The 19265-nt window shown below is 35.7% G+C and overlaps 1 protein-coding gene across 1 annotated transcript; it reads right to left on the bottom strand.

Annotated features, from left to right (window-relative positions):
* Nucleotides 1-4966: 4966 nt before the first annotated feature.
* LOC104102546 (monogalactosyldiacylglycerol synthase 2, chloroplastic-like) lies at nucleotides 4967-8722 on the bottom strand. The gene is made up of 8 exons (XM_009610280.4): nucleotides 8286-8722; nucleotides 7241-7413; nucleotides 6420-6581; nucleotides 6199-6340; nucleotides 5841-6065; nucleotides 5689-5751; nucleotides 5517-5591; nucleotides 4967-5425 (listed from the first exon to the last, which is right to left on the bottom strand). The coding sequence occupies exons 1-8, from the start codon at nucleotides 8544-8546 to the stop codon at nucleotides 5165-5167; spliced, it is 1362 nt and encodes a 453-aa protein (XP_009608575.1). The 5' UTR covers nucleotides 8547-8722; the 3' UTR covers nucleotides 4967-5164.
* Nucleotides 8723-19265: the final 10543 nt, after the last annotated feature.

The following is a 19265-nucleotide window of genomic DNA, read 5'->3' as shown; positions in this document are numbered from 1 at the left end:
CCTGATGTGACAGTATAAGGCTGTAATTTGTAATGTTCGAGCAATCATGTGTTAATGTTTGGAATGATTTTGTCGTTACTTTCATTTCTGCAATAAGGTACGGAAATTTGATGAATAATTAGATGGATTAGTTATTAGATCTTTGGTTTTAGAGCAGTGCTGAGCCAAAAAAATTAGCCCATACGAAGTCGTGCTATTGGTTTGGGTTTTTCATAGACTTGGAACTTTAATACATGTTTGGGCTCATTTAGAGGCCCAATTGGAGGCCTGTGATTTCAATGCGCATAAAGAGTTGGACTATTCGAGAAAGCTAAAGCACCTTGGGATTCACTGTGAGCTCGTCCACACTCATTAAGACCTGTTGGAGGTCTAAAAGTGAACACTTAACTTAAAACTCTATTTACTTTGTAATTAATGAACAAACCAATAGCAGTTCTTTTCTAGCCCTTATCGATTACATAAACACTGCCTTCCTAAACAATGCTTGTTAATTTTACAACTCATTCATCAAAATTCATCCCCGTCATTATAAATTTCAGTGACTAATTTCAGATCAGCCTTTAATACTCTAAATAGTGTATGCTTTGAATTGGCAAATAGTTCAAATACACCTTGTATCAACAACTGAATTTCATAATTTTGGACTTGTCACAATTAATCTCTAACTTAGAAAAGATACAACTCACAAACAATGCTAGCATGCTTTTAGGCACGATTAATAAATGATCGTCATAGTTATGGGTACGGTTCCCGTGGCATAACTGTGACACTTAAACCCCAAATTCAAGAGCACATTCGCGTGGCTTGATTATACAACTTTAAATAATAATAATAAACACGTTCTAAATCACGAGTGCGTTTCACGTGGCGTGATTTGCGATGTGCATAAATAACAAGTGCACAACATCGTGACTTGTTTCAAATAAACTCCATAATTATTAAAAATATAAAATCAAAAGCGGTAAAAGGTAAAATGCACATAGGTTTTAAACACATGTAGTAATCCAATAGTCAAGCCAGATGTAATTGTAAAGCGACCGTGCTAAAATAAAGAATCGGGGAGTGCCTCACACCTTCTCCCGGGTTAACAGAATTGCTTACCCGGTCTTCTGTGTTTCGCAGACTTATACAGAGTTAAACTTTCCTTGAATTGAGATTTAAAATAAATCGGTGACTTGAGACACCTTAATAATTATTCCAAGTGGCGACTCTATAAATTAAATAAATAATTCATTTTCAATAATGACACTTAAAATGGAAAATCTCCTTTCCCTGAAAAAAGGAAATGTGACACCAGCTATTGGGCTTTCTAAATGAATTGGATTCAATAGTTTTTGTTCATGGCCGCTTCTTCTAACCAGCTTGCACTGGACCTATGATTTGGACAGTCCTCGTTGTTTTCTTTTGAATTTTTTGATATTCACTAAGTTTCATTTTATTCGGTATTCTTTCTTTTAATTTATTTTATTATAATTGGCAACTCTTTAATTTTAACACATACTCGTATATAAAAAGAGATGCTTGTGTTTGTTATGTCAAAAACCTGACGAGAGACATGCTTTTGGTATTTTATGTAGATGTCAAGTTGTGCTATGAGTACGTGATATGGAATGACATCTGCATTTTTAAGAGTTTAGATTATAAATAAAAGTGCAATAAAATTTTATATTATCAAGTTATTTAAAAAATAATTAGATGTAACTGCCCTTGACAATTTGGCAGTAGTAACCTAAAACATAAACTAAGCAACCTACCAAATAACCAAATAGTGTAACTTTTTATACCATCAATGTATATAAGATAATATTTATCTTTATAATGTCCAATGCCGTTGTGTTATCTTTATATCTATTTATAATGCACTTCGTATGTAAAAGCTGGCGGAGAGAGAAATGGAAATTCAAATTGCAAAAATTTAAAAGCTCGAAAGAGGTCCACATTATAAGAATAAAGTATGAAACTACCAAAGCAAGCTTATAATTATAGACACAAAAATTTTCTTACAAAAGCGGATTTGCTTCAACAACCCGTTAGGGATGACTCGCCAAAAAGGGACTGTCTTCAACAACCCATTAGGGATGGCTTGCCAAGCTACGCAAATAGTAAATTTGTTTATAGTCGTAAAAGTTTTCCTACAAAGGGGCTGACTTCAACAACTTTTCAGGGACGACTTGTCAAGCTGCACAACTCAGAAAACTTTTGTACTATCATACACAAAAAGATATTTTCCTTTTTTATCAAAACATACGTCGCATTAGTAAAGTAAAAAGAGTCACTAGTTTCATGTACAAGTTGTGGACAAATTTTCATACCAAGAGATCTCATGTTGTAAAATCTGCAAAAACTAGTTATAAGGTGATTACACTTATTTTTGTTTAATTTTCTTCTAATAAAGGAGAAACTAACCACATATAGGTTGTCCATTAGGTGACTAATATCTTTACACACCTTTTGTACCATCCATATACTATCATTACCAACTCTTTCGCATCTGGTAAGATGTAATTTTTTTTACAAATTTTAACGAACAACAATTTTTAATGCCTCCTAAATACGATAGCTTTATATTCTCTGAGCCTCAATTTTCTCGGAGTATTACTTTTTGGTTAATTACTAAAAAAATAATATTGAAACTTTATCTTTAATGGATACTCTTCCAATTTATCATGGTATAATTATGATTTTTAAGTTATTTAGAATTGACTAGTTGAAATACCAATTTTCATAATTCACCAACAATGATGATAACAGATAACCTAATGCCTAGAGACAAGGAATAATTCCAGGAATGATGCTGGTATAAAAAACCTTTGATAATGACATTATCGGGGAAAAAAAATAATCCTTTTTATATTTTTCTTTTAATTTGTGGTCCTCATTGTCTTAAGAGTAATCCATCAGAAAATTCTTTGGCTTCAATCAGTTCAACTTGCTAACGAATTTGGGGGCTTTTCGGATTACTTGGTTGATTTTGAATTGAAATATACATAAATACAAACAAATTTAATAAGTCAAAGGGAATGTTTTCTTCCATATTTGAAAGTCTATTAAGATGTTACGCTAGGAGGATATAAATAGTAACAACCCCGTTCAAATAAGATGTAAAACATTAGATATTCTTGATTTTGGAGTGAAAAACAATGACCAACAAAATTTACTGTTTTTTTTTTCTCTCTCTCTCAAATTTTTGTGGTGATATTTTCATCTTCTAGAAAATTGAAACATTTTAGGTGAATAAATAAATATTTTTTAAGAACCTTTCCCCGAATTAATATGAATCAGCATAGAAAAATCCAAGCTAGTAATTAAAACCTTAAAAATAAAAAAACGAGGTTCTTGGAATGATCTTCAAAAACATAGGGGATTTAGTATAATTTTACAAACTAGTGTGAGTATCTATATATTAAAAAACTTTAGGGCTAACAACATAATTAGTGAAGAAGACTAATAGATTGATGACTTTTTAAATGATAGAAAAATCCAATACTTGAAAATATCTCAGAATTAGATTCCAGCACTAGTGGTCCATAACGCCAGCAAATTTGTATCCTATTTGTTGCCCTTATAATTTGTTAATAACCTATCCTCCATGTGCAAACAATAAAAATGACCATAAATTAACATTGACAAAATAATTGAAAAAGACTACTTATATTTAAACAAAATCCAATCTCGTTTAATATATAGGCCACCCTGGTCCCTCCACGTGGCACCACCACACGTGTTGGACAACAACTGGTTACCTAGCATTGATTCATCAAAACATAGCTTGGCACATATAAAGATTTTCTCACATCTGACCTAACTACCAACCATTTTTCTTTTATAACTGTGTAATTTAGACAACTTGCCTGTATTTTCACTATTTCATATTTACTTATTATTTTTCGTTAGTATAATAAAATGCAAATATCACTTTTAGCTGGCGCTATAAACTCTTATATTCAATAGCCAAAAAAGTAAGTATATCAAAATTGTATAATTTTGTATATAGCTATAATGTCATAATGTATATATATATATATATATATATATACAAAATATATATATATTTTGTATATTTTTTTAAGAGCAGCTATACAGTGTCATTTTCCTATAAAATTGATGAGATGCGGCAGTGAGGAAAGAGGAGAGAGAAAAAAAAGAAAAATGATGTAACTAAATCCCCTAATTCAAGACACTAATAATGAATTGTATATAATTTGTAAGTAATCTTTGTTTAGGGTGGTAATATACAAAACTAGGACAATTTTGATAAATAAATTTCAAATATTGTATAGGAAGGAAAAAATCTCTAATTAATAAACGAGTAACTCAGCCCATCAAAACATAGACACGTACAAAAAAATCAACTTACTATATCACTACTAAGTATAGTTAGTACTTAGTAGTGATATTGAAGGTCACTTAGATATTATACACAGATGAACTTTGCTGGATAAATTAAAACTTTCTTCAGTCTTAGAAGCTAACCTCTTTATACAGATCCTCTAAGACAAGCAAACTTTATTCTGACAATGACACTGCCACTGGTGGCAAGAAACTAAAAAGCCAGAGAAGAATATTTGCAAAAATAATTACATGAAACTAAAGTCAAAAATCATAATCATACTCTCCTATTTCCACACAAAACTTAATAATAATAATAATAATAAAAAGTCATTCGGAAACCTCAATGCACCTTCCCTTTTCTTGGCAATCCTATCTCTTGTATTTTTTTTTAACCAAACAACAACAAACTCAGTGGAATCCCACAAGTGAGGTATGAGGAGGGTAATGTGTAAGCAGAGTCGCAGACCTTACCTCTACCTTATCAAGGTGGAAAGGTTGTTTCCGATAGACCCTCGACCTCTTGTATTTTTTAACCAAACAACAACAACAAACCCTTTGGAATCCTACAAGTGGGGTCTGGGGAGGGTAATGTTTACGCAAACCTTACCCCTACCTTATGAAGGTGGAGATCCTGTTTCCAATAGAGCCTCTGCCTCTTGTATTTTTTAACCAAGGATAACAATACGTCTAGCAAAAAAATTACAGCTTACAAAGGGTGTCCAAACCTTTGTGGCCAAAGAATGAGATTGATCACTGAACCTACTCTCCTACATAATATGTTACTACAACAAACCTTAGTTAGACCTGGTAAGTAAACTTCAATTTGATAATGTTAAATTAAGTTTGAAAATGAAGATGTCAATATGTAAGGAATCTTGGCAAGAGGACCTCTCTGGCATGCCAGTTCATGTATATCCTTCACAATATCAAAGACTGCATTAGGTTGTGCAAGTTTCAGCGCGTTCTCTGACATCGTTTTCAGCTCATCTCTCTTGATGGTAAACCATTCTGCAACAATCCGAGCTGTTTCCTTGGGGCGTCGCGTGAAAACACCTGCTCCATTGTCTACTACAAACGGAACATTTCCCTTCTCCTGCAAATACACAATGAAATATGAATAAACATCAAGATCCAATAAGCCATCAAGATTCGAAGTGAATAGTCAACTTCTCAAATTCGCTTACTTGTCCGGGAATGTAGTCGTTCAGAATAATGGGAAGCCCCCTGATTAATGCTTCAGCAATTGTACCAGGTCCAGCCTATGAAGTGCAGAAACAGAACATTTAGTCACATTATCTGACCAGTTTCCAAAGACGCGATATAGTTGTCTTAAAGTAAGGCAACAGATTGACATACCTTTGTAATAATACAATCACAAGCACCCATCCACTTCTCCATTTGTGTCTGAAATCCTTTGATCTGAACATTAACGAATGTCAGACACTTGCCATTGTAAAGTCTATCCAACTTGTATTATCATAGTTTTGTAAGGCTCTAATTACATTTACCTGAACGGGGATGTTCCATTCGAGTGATCGTAATGTGGATGCTAGGGCTTCATTGCGTCCACATATGACAATCATTTGACCGATAGGTTTGCCAAGTTCCTTATCGAACAGTGCTTCACCAAGAGCCTTTGCAGTTTTTTTCACAGGACCCATCCCTTCACCGCCACCCATTAGCAAAACCGCTGGCAACGTGGGATCCATCTCAAGTTCTACTCTAAGGCCATCCTACATAAAGTACAGAGGGAAAATAAAAGATTATAAATTAAATTTTCATCTCACAATTGGAAAGAGAGAAAAATGACTTGAAGAGGAAAGAAAGAGGAACGCAGCCTTTTTGTCAGATTGCCATGACATTCACCTTGATAAGAACTGCTCGACAAAAAGAAGGCCGGATGGGCAATCCAAAAATGCGTGTTTGCGATTCTTCCAGACGATCTAGTAAGGCCCTCTTTGCTACCTCCTCCGAGGGGCAGTACAAACGATTGACTCCTGGATGAAACCTGAAATGGGAAGTTTTTAGAAGTTGGACTGTTATATGAGATGAATACGTTAAAGCTCTAGAGTTCATCAACAAGTTACCATGTACGGTGGCAAGTGTTGAGATCCGTAATGACTGTTACGAAAATTACTTTCTTCTGTAGGCCTTGCCATTTAAGAACCAACAAAGGAATGTGCTGCATAAGAGGATGAACACTAATAATTATGTCTGGCTTGTACTCCATTAGACCAGCTTCTACCTCTCTACAAATTCAACAATGCAAACAGAAATTAGTAAACCCCTGTGGAAGTAGGCGCTAAATACTTTAATACATTGCTCAAAGAAGAGTCATCTCCAATTTTCTTTTGATGAGTACCAAATTGATCACATATCTTTGCAAAAGATACAAAGCAGATGATTACTTTCCTGATAACGTAAGCAACTATGTCAGTAATCTCCTGTAACATCCTAGCTAGTGGTGGATTCAGAATTTAAACTCTACGAGTTCAAACTTTAAGTTTTTAGTATTGAACCCATTATATTTTTAACGTTATAGGTTCATGTCTACTATTTGCTGCAATTTCAGTAAAGTTTTAGCCATAAATTTATGCTCCGCGTCGAATGCTATGGGTTCAATTGTACCCGTACCTATAACTATACATCCGCCCCTAATCTTAGCAATGATTTAATGAAGCATAAGTGGTTTTTAACAAGCATTATTGTCATGATTAACAATACACGTGTGTAATTAAATGTAGACAAAGATATCGAGGGTGACCTAACTGCAGTATGAAAAAGATAAGATTCAGAAAGCAATAAACTCATTGAGAATTCCCCTAGACAGAGCATTAAACACTACTACACAAAATATCTATAACTTGAGACAATGCAAAAAAAGTTAAGAGCAGAGACGATAACGTACTTGGCATAGAAGGCGGCAATAGCAGCAAGATAAACAGAGTGTATCCACCGAGGTGACGTGCCATGAAATGCGACGCTCCAAAGGCCAACATGTTTAACCATGAACTTGTATTGTTGTTCCATGTTGTTCAATGGCCAGCCAGTGTATTCCTTCCAAACATCCTTGACAAAAATCTGCATGTATAGACCACATTAGGCAAAACCTAATTGAAACATGAAATCATGGTAGGTCCAATACAGCAAAGACTTCCCAAGGCATGTGATTCCATGGATAGAAACCCCACATCTTTAATTGTTAAAAAAAAATCAATCTAAGGGCAACCCAATGTACAAAGCATCCCGCGTTCACGCAGGGTCCGGAGAAGGGCCGCACCCCAAAGGGTGTGATGTAGGCAGCCTACCCTGCTGCAAGCAGTGATAAATTCTACGGCTGTGAGAATCATATTAAAGTAACAATAGGAGTATAGGACAGAGTTAGGTCAGATATTAAAGAAGCTAGATAGGTAACATTTTACTTGAAAGAGTTAAATCAATATGTCAAACAAAAATTAACTACTTACTATTATTTTGCTTAAACTGCATAATTAACATCAAACACGCAATCTGAACAGCTGAAAACAGGTTTACTTAACAACTTCTCAACTTTAAAACACTAAATCAAGTTTTCCAATTTTGACAATAAGAAAATTGACCTCATTAATTATTCCCCTAGGGGCCACACGCAATTGACCTGTACTTAACAACTAAGCAAGCAGATCACAGAAACTCAAAAAACTCCAAGAACCAAAACGAAGGAAAAAGCAAGCTGGTAAAAAACCAGAAAAAGATCAAAGATGTGTAATAAGCAATTAAAAGGCATCCCGGTGCACTAAGCTATAGCGGGAGGTCTGGAGAAGAATCGGACTACAACAGTATATTGTAATCAGCTTTCCCTTGCATTTCTGCAAGATGCTGTTTCCCTCGACTCTAACCTGTGATCTCTTGATCACATGGCAATAACCGGTAAAACTTTATCAGTTACGCTAATTAAAAGTTAAAAAAAATACCCTATATTCATCTCCATATTCTAACTTGAAAGCATCCCGAATTGCCTCAGCTGAAGCCCTATGACCACCACCAGTATCACTCATCAAAATAAGCACATTTTTAGTCCTTTCAGCCCCAATTTGCACCATTTCCATTGTGTCATCTTCATCTTGAAAATCATATTTGCATCTCTTCTGGCTGCTACCACCAAACCCATAAACCCCAACTCTCTCCAACACTGTGTGTATAGATTTCCTAGGGGAAGTCACCTTAGTCACCATATTTTAACCTCTTTTTTCACCGATCCCACAAAATATACATAAATTGGTCCAAAAATCGTTACTTGAAAAGGTCAAAGACCCCCCAAAAGGTAACAATTCAACCACCCTTTTACCTGCAAAGATCAAAAGGACTAGTGGAAGGTTACAAAAAAATACAATAGGGTTTAAGAATTTCCAAGAAAATTCAGGATTTGGACACCCTTTTTCAAGAAGATGAAGTTTATAGACCTAGACAAAACAAGTACGGAGAAAATGGGGTTGGTAACTTCCTATTTTCAGTAACTTTCGGAAGAAGTAGAGCTGTAGAGGGAAAGTTACAATAACACAAAAAGTTTAACAAATTTTAAAGAAAATCCAAGATTTGGACACCCTTTAAGACCCTTTATCAGAAAATGGAGGTAAGAGAGTTAGACAGTACAAGTATGGAGGAAATAGGCTGGTATTTCTGTTATAATAAGAGAAACAAAGAGAGAATAGAAGGTACTGTTTTAGATACTGGAATGATGCTTTCAGTTTTAAAAAATAATGATGCTTTCAGGGGAACAATTATGGCGGAGTTTTCAGTGATTTATAGCCGTCGGATTTGTGCCTAGTAATTTTGTGTTATGGGGTCTGAAATTTGGACTGATTCGTTGGAAACTTGGAATGTTCGGATAGGCAGATTCGAATCTTTTTCCATAGAATTATTGGTTTATTTAATAGAGCTTATGCTAAAGTTATTTACTCTTCCGTGAATTTGTTTGATTACACAAAAATTTGACTTAAAATTTGCGTTCTAAACATGCTATGTCCTTATAAAATTGCATTCATTAAGAATAAGATAGTATTATTATCCTTTTAAAATAAATCAAAGGAAAAAATGTGTCACATAAAATAAAAAATATTTTCTTACAGTTGAGCCTTTCTTTTAGGGGAATTTTTATGGAATTTTCAAATTATTGTTTTAAGTGTTCAAATTAATTGTTTGTTTGCTTTTGTCATTGTCTATTACAGTTGTTAAACCCATGAAAGTTGGTGTCCACTCCACTCTTTGCTTTTATAATTGTGGCCTTCCGTTTATTAATATAATAATCATATATAACACTGTAGTTTTTCTCAGATATTATTTTCATGTGTCATAGACTCATCACTCATAGTTAAGCTTTCTTTGGTTGGAAAATTTTCAGAAGATATTACTATTAATGTATTTTTAAACTTTTATGACTATTCTTGTAGTGTTTTTCTATATTTGGAAGAAACACTTGAAATAAGTTGTGAGAAAATATATGTAGATGACAATCGCTTGACGTTATGGCAAAGGTTGGAAGAATCAAAATGTCACAAATCAAATATGTGAATATTTCAAGCTAAGTAGTGTATAAGTAGGGATTTGAACATAAAAATTGTGACTTTTTGGAAGAAAAAAAGTAGTATTTGAAAGTACGTTGAAAAATAATATTTGAAATTTAAAATTTGAACATGCATTTTACTTCAAAAGATATTGCAGTTTTATGATTGGGAATAAAACTTTTTGATTTTTGAAAAACTCAATTTCAAAAAATCTCAAAAACTTACAATTTTTTAAGGACAAGCACATTTTTGGAAAAAATTGTGGAAAAAAGAAACTTTTTTTATGAACAAACAGGTCCTTAGTGTTTTCAGCATTTCTAACATAATGCATATTAAGTTAATGTAAGAAAGATTAATGTATGCAATGTAAGATTTTAAATTAGAACATTGTAGGTTATTCCTACCCAGTGTTTTAAAAGGCGTGGGTGTAAGGCGAGACACTTTACATATGCCTCAGCGAGGCGTAAGCCCCATAGATATTTAATTTTAATATTTTATAAAAAATATAATTATAGTAAATATTTATAAATAGGTAAAATTACATAAAAATTGAATAGAACTATATATATATGTGTGCGCGCGCGAGCGCTCCATCCCCACAAAAAAACTAGTCAAAATAATATATTATACGCCACTTGCAAGTACAAGCAACTTGAATCTAAAAGAATAAAAAATTTCACATGGAGGAACAAAAATGATAACTAACCGACAATTTGAATTTTGAACTTGCTGCTATGAAGGAGAATGAAGTTCTCTTTGTGTAAAAAAAAATTAAATGTTCGTTGCGTTTGGGAGATATTAGCAGACTAGCGGACAAGATAAAAAATTTGGAAAGACCATAAATTATGGCTTCAATCAATAAAAAAGGTCTTGACTTTTAAATTTAATACATTTAAGTTTCTTTTTAAAATTTTTGAGTAATTACCGAGCTGACTTTTGAGAATTTGGGTATTATATAAATGACTTATTCAACAAATTTTGTTTTAATTTGAAAAAATCTCTGGGGCTTACGCCTCACTAAAAAACGCGTCTCAAACGCCCAGACGCACTTCCTGAATTACTGGGCATATGTCTTTTGAGACTTTCGCCCCACACCATTGACTCAGGACGTTTTTGGTAAGCCTCGCCCCGAAAATGCCTTTTAAAACACTGTTCCTACCACACATAGAAAAACGATTAGTTTGGCCAAACATCCAAATAAAGAAACCTTTTTAGACCGTAGAAGCAAATAAGCAATCACATAAACTTAAAGAGAAAAGAGAATTTTTTGACGTCTACATTTGTTAAAGTAGAAGTTTCCCACATAACTTATTGAGGACACTATAAAAGGTCATACTTCCTCATGGAAATATCTTATCCTCACTTTTTTAGCGACTTGAATATTCTTCTTTGGAATTGAAATTTGTTTGTTTCAATCAAAGTTAACTCCTCCAAAAATGCTATGGTAATTGGAGATATTAGAAGAGGAGCCTAGAAGTAACGGTACAGGTATCTCTGTGTGATTTATATGTCACAGGTTTGAATCGTAAAATTAGTTATTGATACTTGTATCAAGGTACGCTGCCATAAATACGAGATGTTTCGTGTATCGATCTGTCATTTATTGACCTCGAGATACAAATTTTCAGAAGAGTCCATTTTTTTTTGAATATTTAAATGTGGAGCCATGAGACCTTCATGTCTAATTGTGACTGATGATTGACTATAGTCTATAGGGAAACAAAGATGAGTAAGTTAAAGGGATATTAAATCGGCCACTCACATAAATTAACATGGGCATCCAAATTCAACGCTCTTTGAATTTCACTTATCAATAAGCTGGAATAGGACACATATCAACCAACGCTATTGTAATGACCATAACACGCTTTAAAGATAGTTATTAGTACAATAAATGAGATTTTAGGTGTGAATTTGTTTTATTATGGGCAGTAGGGTCAAAATACATCTTTGGATTAATATTATATCTATGGTTTAATCTTAATACAGAGCAATATAGTTAACGATTTACAGATTCATTTGAATTCAATGGTTTTGACTCGACTCTCTCTCTCTCTCTCTCTCTCTCTCTCTCTCTCTCTCTCTCTCTCTCTCTCTCTCTCTCTCTCTCTCTCTATATATATATATATATATATATATATATATATATATATATATATATTAAAAAGTCATTATATAAGTATAAAACTATAATATTTAAATCCCGAGTCAGTATCTGTCTTCACGATCGATCTTGATACAGTGCTAAACTCTTTAATTTATGGCAAGTCATAGAGTTAAACCAACTATTATTTAATTTCTCTATATTTTACACATGTAACTGTTTTTTTTCTCTTCCAAAAGTTTCGCATGTGGAATTAAGGACGAAAATATACAATTAAAGGCTCGCGATCCTATATTAGGACAAAACAATCCTTGATAATTTAAGAGAATTATTAACTGTCGTTTCCTTTTCATCGATACATTTAGTATAATAAATTAAAAAAGATTTCCCTCAGAAACATCGATAAAATTGAGACTTGTGATATGACACACAAGAGATCATTTTTTGCTGTATGTCTTCGGTATTCAAATTATACTAGTACGACTAATGCAGATTCGTATCACTCATTAAAGAGAGAAGTATTCTCTATCACTAGCTTTTGCATTCACAGGACACGAACTCTATCGAAACCTCTAGTTAAAAGTGGAAGGATCTTCCTAATCCCTTTATTGGTCCAACTAATCTTGATCCATACAACATAAGGCTCACTGAAGGAGGGAAGCGCTTTCTAGAGGATCAACAATCAATATTTTTATGAACTTATGCTTTAATTTTTAATTTATATGCAACTCAAGTATAATTTTTAATATAATAGTAATGCGATCCTTTAAAGTTCTGTATTTATAGATATTAAGTATATGCGCAACACGCGTAACAAGAGATTGGTAATTGGACCAAATGCTGCTTAATGTTCTCTCACTCTTTGGCTACTGATTTTAAGAGGGGGAAAAAAAGTCAGAATGCAGTTACTATCTATTTCATGACACTCTCTTTGATACCGTGTTTAACTCTTTATTTTATGGCAAGTCATAGAGTTAAACTATTTTTTTTATTTCGTTATATTCTGCACATGTAACTGAGTTTTTTTCCTTCCAAATGTTTCGCATGTGGAATTAAAGATGGAAATATAAAATTAAAGCCTCTCGATCCTATCTTAGATAAAGCAATCCTTGATAATTTAAGGGATTTATTAACTGTCGCTTCCTTTTCATCGATACATTTAGTATAACAAAAGAATTACCTCATAAACATAGATAAATTGAGACTTATGTGGTATGACACACAAGAGATCAACTTTTGTTGTATGCTTCCGATATTCGAATTATACAGGTACGATTAATCCAGATTCATATTGTGTATGACTCAGTAAAGAGAGTAGTTCTTATATTTTCATTGCTCGGATCTGATTGAGACCTCTGGTTAAGAGAGGAAAGATCTCATCAATCCTTATATTGATCCAACTAATCTAGAGTCTGTGTGACGTAAGGCTCACTGAAGAAGGAAAGCGCTTTCTATAAGAGTTTCTCAATTTTCAGGGTCTGAATACTCTTTAATTAAGAGAGGAATTATATGATCCAATTAATTCACTTTCCATTTATGTTGTTGTTAGTCGATATTGGCTAATGAAATTAGTAGGCATTAGTTGCTGAGTTGGCTCAATCAGTTAGGAAGTCTTTAGGGATTAGTTAGAGCACATCTTGTGCACATGGGTCCGAAAAGTAGTTATAACTAACTTTCCCAGCCAAAATATTCTTCCTTTATTAGCTAGCCTAGATCTGATTTGTATTCATTCTGTTTTGGCAAAAGAATCAATAAAATCTTTCTCTCTCTCTCTCTCTCTACTTCTCTCCAAATTCCGTCTGGGTTACAAGCTCGAGTGGAATGTTCAAGTGTAATTCTTTGTTTTACTCTTTAGGAACACTCAAATTCTTTCCATTTTTGTATCGCAATTGGCAGAACTGTATCATTGTATCATTGCAAGCCATTCTCGGACCAAACAATGGGCGATCACAACACATGTGTGCATGAATTGTGAAAAATGGTTGATAACCTCAAGGGTTCCATGGATATTATGGCCAGTTCTCTTTCTGATTCGAGGCAGATGATGGATGCGAAGGTGACACAGGCTATGGACGAAATCAAAAAAAATGATATTATGCAATTTGACCATGGGAAGTGACGCACAGTCGTCGGGGGAAGCAACAATTTCAGATTGAGTTCCAACAGTTGCTCAAACCATGAATGACGATTACCAATTGCCAACTAGGGGTTATTAAATTGAATTTCCAAAGTTTAATAGGGAAGGATTGGCTATACAAGTGCGAGCAATTCTTTGATGTTGATGGAACTCTTGTAGGTTCTAAGGTGAAACTAGCTTCCTGCAAACTTAAAGGCAGGGCTCTTCAATGGCACCAATCCTTTATGAAGCATCGGATGTCAGGAGAATGGCCTAGGTAGAGTGAATATATTAGGTGCATGTATTCTAGATTTGGATTGGGATTGTTTGATGATCCTATGGGAGATCTTAAGGACCTGAGACAAGTGAGTTCAGTGCAAGATTATGTTGATCGTTTTGATAAATTACTCACTAGAATAGAGATGTCTGAAGATCATGTAGTTAGTTGTTTCACCAGAGGGTTGAAACCACAGATTTGATTGCTAGTTAAAATGTTAAGTCCTAGAACCTTAGCTAAGGCTATTAGTCTGACCAGGATACAAGAGCAGACTTTAGTGGTGCAGAAGGAGGTTTTCACCTCTGCATCTATCTTGCCTACTTCCAGAAACACTCATAGATTTCCAAATTCATTGTCCCATAAAGTTCTTCCTACCTATGTGGGAAATCCAAAAACAACATACAAGAATCCCAAAATATTGACCCCTGTTGAGATGGAGGAAATGAGGAGGAAATGAGGAGGAAAGGTTTATGTTTGAGCTGTGATGAGAGATAATACATTTGGACATGTGTGCAAGAAGAAGAGGTAGTTATTCTTCATGGAGGTAGAGGAACAACATGAATCAGTTGAATTAGAGGAGGATGTGATGTTGGATGCAACTGAACTCTTAACAATAATAGCCCAAGGGTTAGAGACAGATAATGATGGATCCATTTTGCCTCTTGTGTCAATGCATGCTATAAGTGAAATTCATGATTTTAGAATCATGAGGGTGACAGTTTCTGTCAAAGGCAAAGATGTACAAGTTCTCATTAATACTGACAGCACACATAATTTTCTAGACATCAATATTGCCAAGAAGTTGGGGTGTTTGATGAATGCTATTGCTCCTTTCAATGTATCAGTTGCTGATGGTAGCAAGGTACAAAGACATTACATTTGCAAAAACTCGGAATGGAAGATGCAAGGAGTGGCTTTCAACTCTAACATGTTGATACTGCCTATTGGGATGTGTGGTATTGTGCTGGGTATCCAAAGGTTAATTATCTTAGGCGATATCATGTGGAATTTTAAGAAACTCAAGACAGAGTTCAACTTTAATGGAAGAAAGGTGTCTCTCAGAGGGATCTAACCTCCTGCTGTGAAGGTAAATGCTTAAGGAAGGATGGACAAACTGCTAGCCAAACTTGTTGAGCACTACATGATTTTAATGGGGCTATTTGTATAGGAGAAGAAGACAATAGGGGCTAGCCTATGTGCTATGGGAGGAGAGGCTGCTGAAGATATGGAGAACCAGGAATTGTAGGTGATACTGGAGGAGTACAATGACTTGTTTGAGACTCCTACTGAGTTACAACCTTCTAGAACTCATGATCACAAAATAGTTCTGAAGGATGGAACTCACCAGTGAACATTAGGCCCTATAGATATCCTGCAGTTCAGAAAGATGAAACAGAAAAGATGGTGGATGAGATGTTGGCTACTGGTATCATCAGAAGCAACACTAGTCCATATTCTTCACCTATTGTAATGGTGAAGAAAAAGGTAAGACATGGAGATTGTGTGTAGACTACATGGAGTTGAACAACTGCACAGTCAAAGACAAGTTTTTCATCCCAGTCATTGAAGCAGTTAAGTGCTAAAATCTTTACCGATTGAAACCATCAGATTAAAATTTTAAATCTGCCATTGTATCTTGTATAGTCTTCTATCATTTAATAAATCTCGAGACCAAGTGTGATCATTTCTAATTTCCTCGTAGATAGAAAGAACACAATAGAAACAAATGTTAACATGCCTAAATTTTAATTTCCAAGATTCCACTAGTGATGTCTCTTTTTTTTCTTTTTTTAATTTTTTTAATTGACTAATCAATATGGAAAATTATTAATATCACTACGAGACAAGTGCAAGGGGTCATCACTAGACTAAATTTGAGGTCAATCGGACGTGGTTTGATAGGTTTCGTCATCGAATGTAGAAATTGAAAGTTCAAAAGTGCATTACGCTTGAATCGAAGCGCGATTCCTAGTTTTAGCGTTGTTTGATGTGATTTGAAGTCTCTAATAACTTCTTATCATATTTTAGGACTTGTTGGTATATTTGGTCGAGGTCCCGGGGGCCTCGGGTGGAGTTCGGGTGGTTAACGGATCAAAGCTTGGAGTTAGAAGGTTGCTGAAGCTGGGAGTCTTCAGGTGCAATTGCACCTGCTGAGCCTTGACTGCAGGTGCGAGCTGGAAATCATAGGTATGGCCAGGAGAAGTGAGTTCAGTGGTCACAGGTGCGAAGGTTTGACCGCACCTGCATGGTCACAAATGCGGTAAGGTTGAGCGCAAAAGTGAGGGGGAAGCGCAAGAGCGGATGTAAGTCACACTTGCATGTGCGCAGAAGCGGAGAATGTTTCGCAGGTGCGAAGGTCTGTCCCCAGTGAATTACCACAGAAGAGAGAGAGTTGTCGCTTCCGCGAAGCCGCAGGTGCAGGTAAGCTGTCGCAGGTGCGAGAAAGCCTTGACAGAATATAAACATTGGGTTTCCGAGGGTTTTATCATTTCTTTACATTGCAAACTCGGATTTGGGCGATTTTTGAGAGGGATTTAGAAGGGATTCTTGAGGTAAGTCACTTGTGGTTATTTCTATTCAATAATTATGTTTCCCCATCGAATTTCCCACCTAGATTGTGTGGTTTTGAGGTGTAATTTTGGGAGTTTGAGGCTAGGGATTTGGAGAGTTTAAATTGGAGATTTGGGTGTCGATTTGGTGTTGGATTTTGGTTAGTTTGGTATGGTTAGATTCGTGGTTGAATGGGCTTCCAGATTTTGTGACTTGTATTGGATTCCGAGACATGGGCCTAGAGGCCGACTTTTGAGTTGACTTTTGAATTTTGATTAAGAATTTAGTATTTTATATGGAATTGATCCCAATAGCTTGAGTTGATCATATAGAATTGTTTATGGCTAGATTCGAGGCATTCAGAGGCCGTTTCGCGAGGCAAGGGCTTGTTGGAGTAGAGTTTCACACAGTTTGAGGTAAGTAACACTTCTAAATTTAGTTCTGAGGGTATGAAACTCTGAATTACATGTTATGTGATTGGTGCTGAGGTGATGCATACGTTAGGTGACAGGCGTGTGGGCGTGCACCGTAAGAATTGTGACTTGGTTGATTCCATGGAACCATATAGTTGATTAATCTTGTCGTTACCCATATTTCCACCATGTGTTAGAGAAATTGAACTACTGTTATGTTAGAGAATCATGCTTAGGCTATGTTTTGGTACTGTAGGGACCCACTGAGGTCGTGTTACATATTGAATTATCTGTTAAATTGCCATTTTGTACTCAGTCACACTTTTTACTTGTATATTATTACTCAGTATATTATCGTTGCTTGGGCCGATTATCATGATTCTTGAGAGCCCGAGAGATTGGAGAGATTATGACTGAGTGAGTCGGGGGCATGATTGTGAGTATATTCATGGGAGCGGGATGCACGCCACAATATGTTTATTTGGTTCATGCCATGATCGGCTTATTATAGCGCTTCAGCTGAAATTGCCCCTCCGGAGTCTGCACATCCACAATGGGTGCATGTACCCATTGAGTGCGAGTGCCGATTGATTGGGAGGATTGAGTGGCTGTGAGGATGGAATGACTGTGAGGAATGAGTGACTGTGAGGTTGGAGTGAATGGGAGGAAGTTTAGTAGAAGAGTGAGGATGCAACTTTCGTACCCGTTACTTCACCACCCACCCATCCAGCTTGGGGTGGGGCCCAGGCAGCTAGAGGTCTCCCTAGAGGGGAGGCCGATCAGGTGGCGGTCAGGCCCAATTCTATGTTATTCCTGCCAGGCCAGATGTTGTTTCTTCAGATACAGTGATCACAGGTATTATCTCAGTATGCCACATGGATGCTTCTGTATTATTTGACCCTGGTTCTGCTTCTTCGTATGTATCATCGTATTTTGCTCATTATCTGGCTATGCCTCATGAGTCCTTAGTTTCATCAGTTCATATATCTACACTTGTGGGCGATACTATTATTGTGGACCACGTATATCGGTCATGTGTAGTGACTATTGGGGGATTAGATACTAGATTTGATCTCTTATTGCTTAGTATGGTTGATTTCAACGTGATCTTGGGTATGGACTAGTTGTCTCTATGTCATGCTATGATGGATTGTCACGCTAAGAACGTGACGTTGACGATGCCGGGGTTACCAAGGATCGAGTGGAGAGGTTCCCTAGATTATATTCCTAGAAGGGTGATTTCGTATTTGAAGGACCAACGGATGGTTGGGAAGGGGTGTCTGTCTTATTTGGCCTTTGTGAGAGATGTTGGTGTTGATACTCCTACTATTAACTCTGTTCCGGTGGTGCGAGACTTTTGGGATGTATTTCCTGCAGACCTATCGGGCATGCTTCCCGACAGGTATATTGACTTTGGTATTGACTTGGTGTCAGTCACCCAGCCCATTTCTATTCTTCTATATCGTATGGCACCAACTGAGTTGAAGGAATTGAAAGAGCAACTTTAGGAACTTCTTGATAAGGGGTTTATTAGGCCTAGTGTGTCGCCTTGGGGTGCACCGGTTCTGTTTGTGAAGAAGGATGGTACTATATGGATGTGCATCGACTATAGGCAATTGAGCAAAGTTACAATCAAGAATAAGTATCCTTTGCCGCGTATTGATGATTTATTTGACAAGCTTCAGGGAGCGAGGGTGTTCTCTAAAATTGCTTTGAGGTTTGAGTATCACCAGTTGAAGATTCGGGACTCGGATATTCTAAAGACGGTATTCAGGACCCGTTATGGTCATTATGAGTTCCTTGTGATGTCTTTTAGGCTGACCAACGCCCCAACAACATTCAGGTATTTGATGAAAAGTGTATTTCAGCCTTATCTCGACTCGTTTGTCAAAGTATTCATTGATTATATCCTCGTGTACTCTCGTAGCCA

Source organism: Nicotiana tomentosiformis, chromosome 11, assembly GCF_000390325.3.
Source record: "Nicotiana tomentosiformis chromosome 11, ASM39032v3, whole genome shotgun sequence".
Lineage (NCBI taxonomy): Eukaryota > Viridiplantae > Streptophyta > Magnoliopsida > Solanales > Solanaceae > Nicotiana > Nicotiana tomentosiformis.
This window is presented reverse-complemented; position numbering and strand designations above follow the sequence as displayed.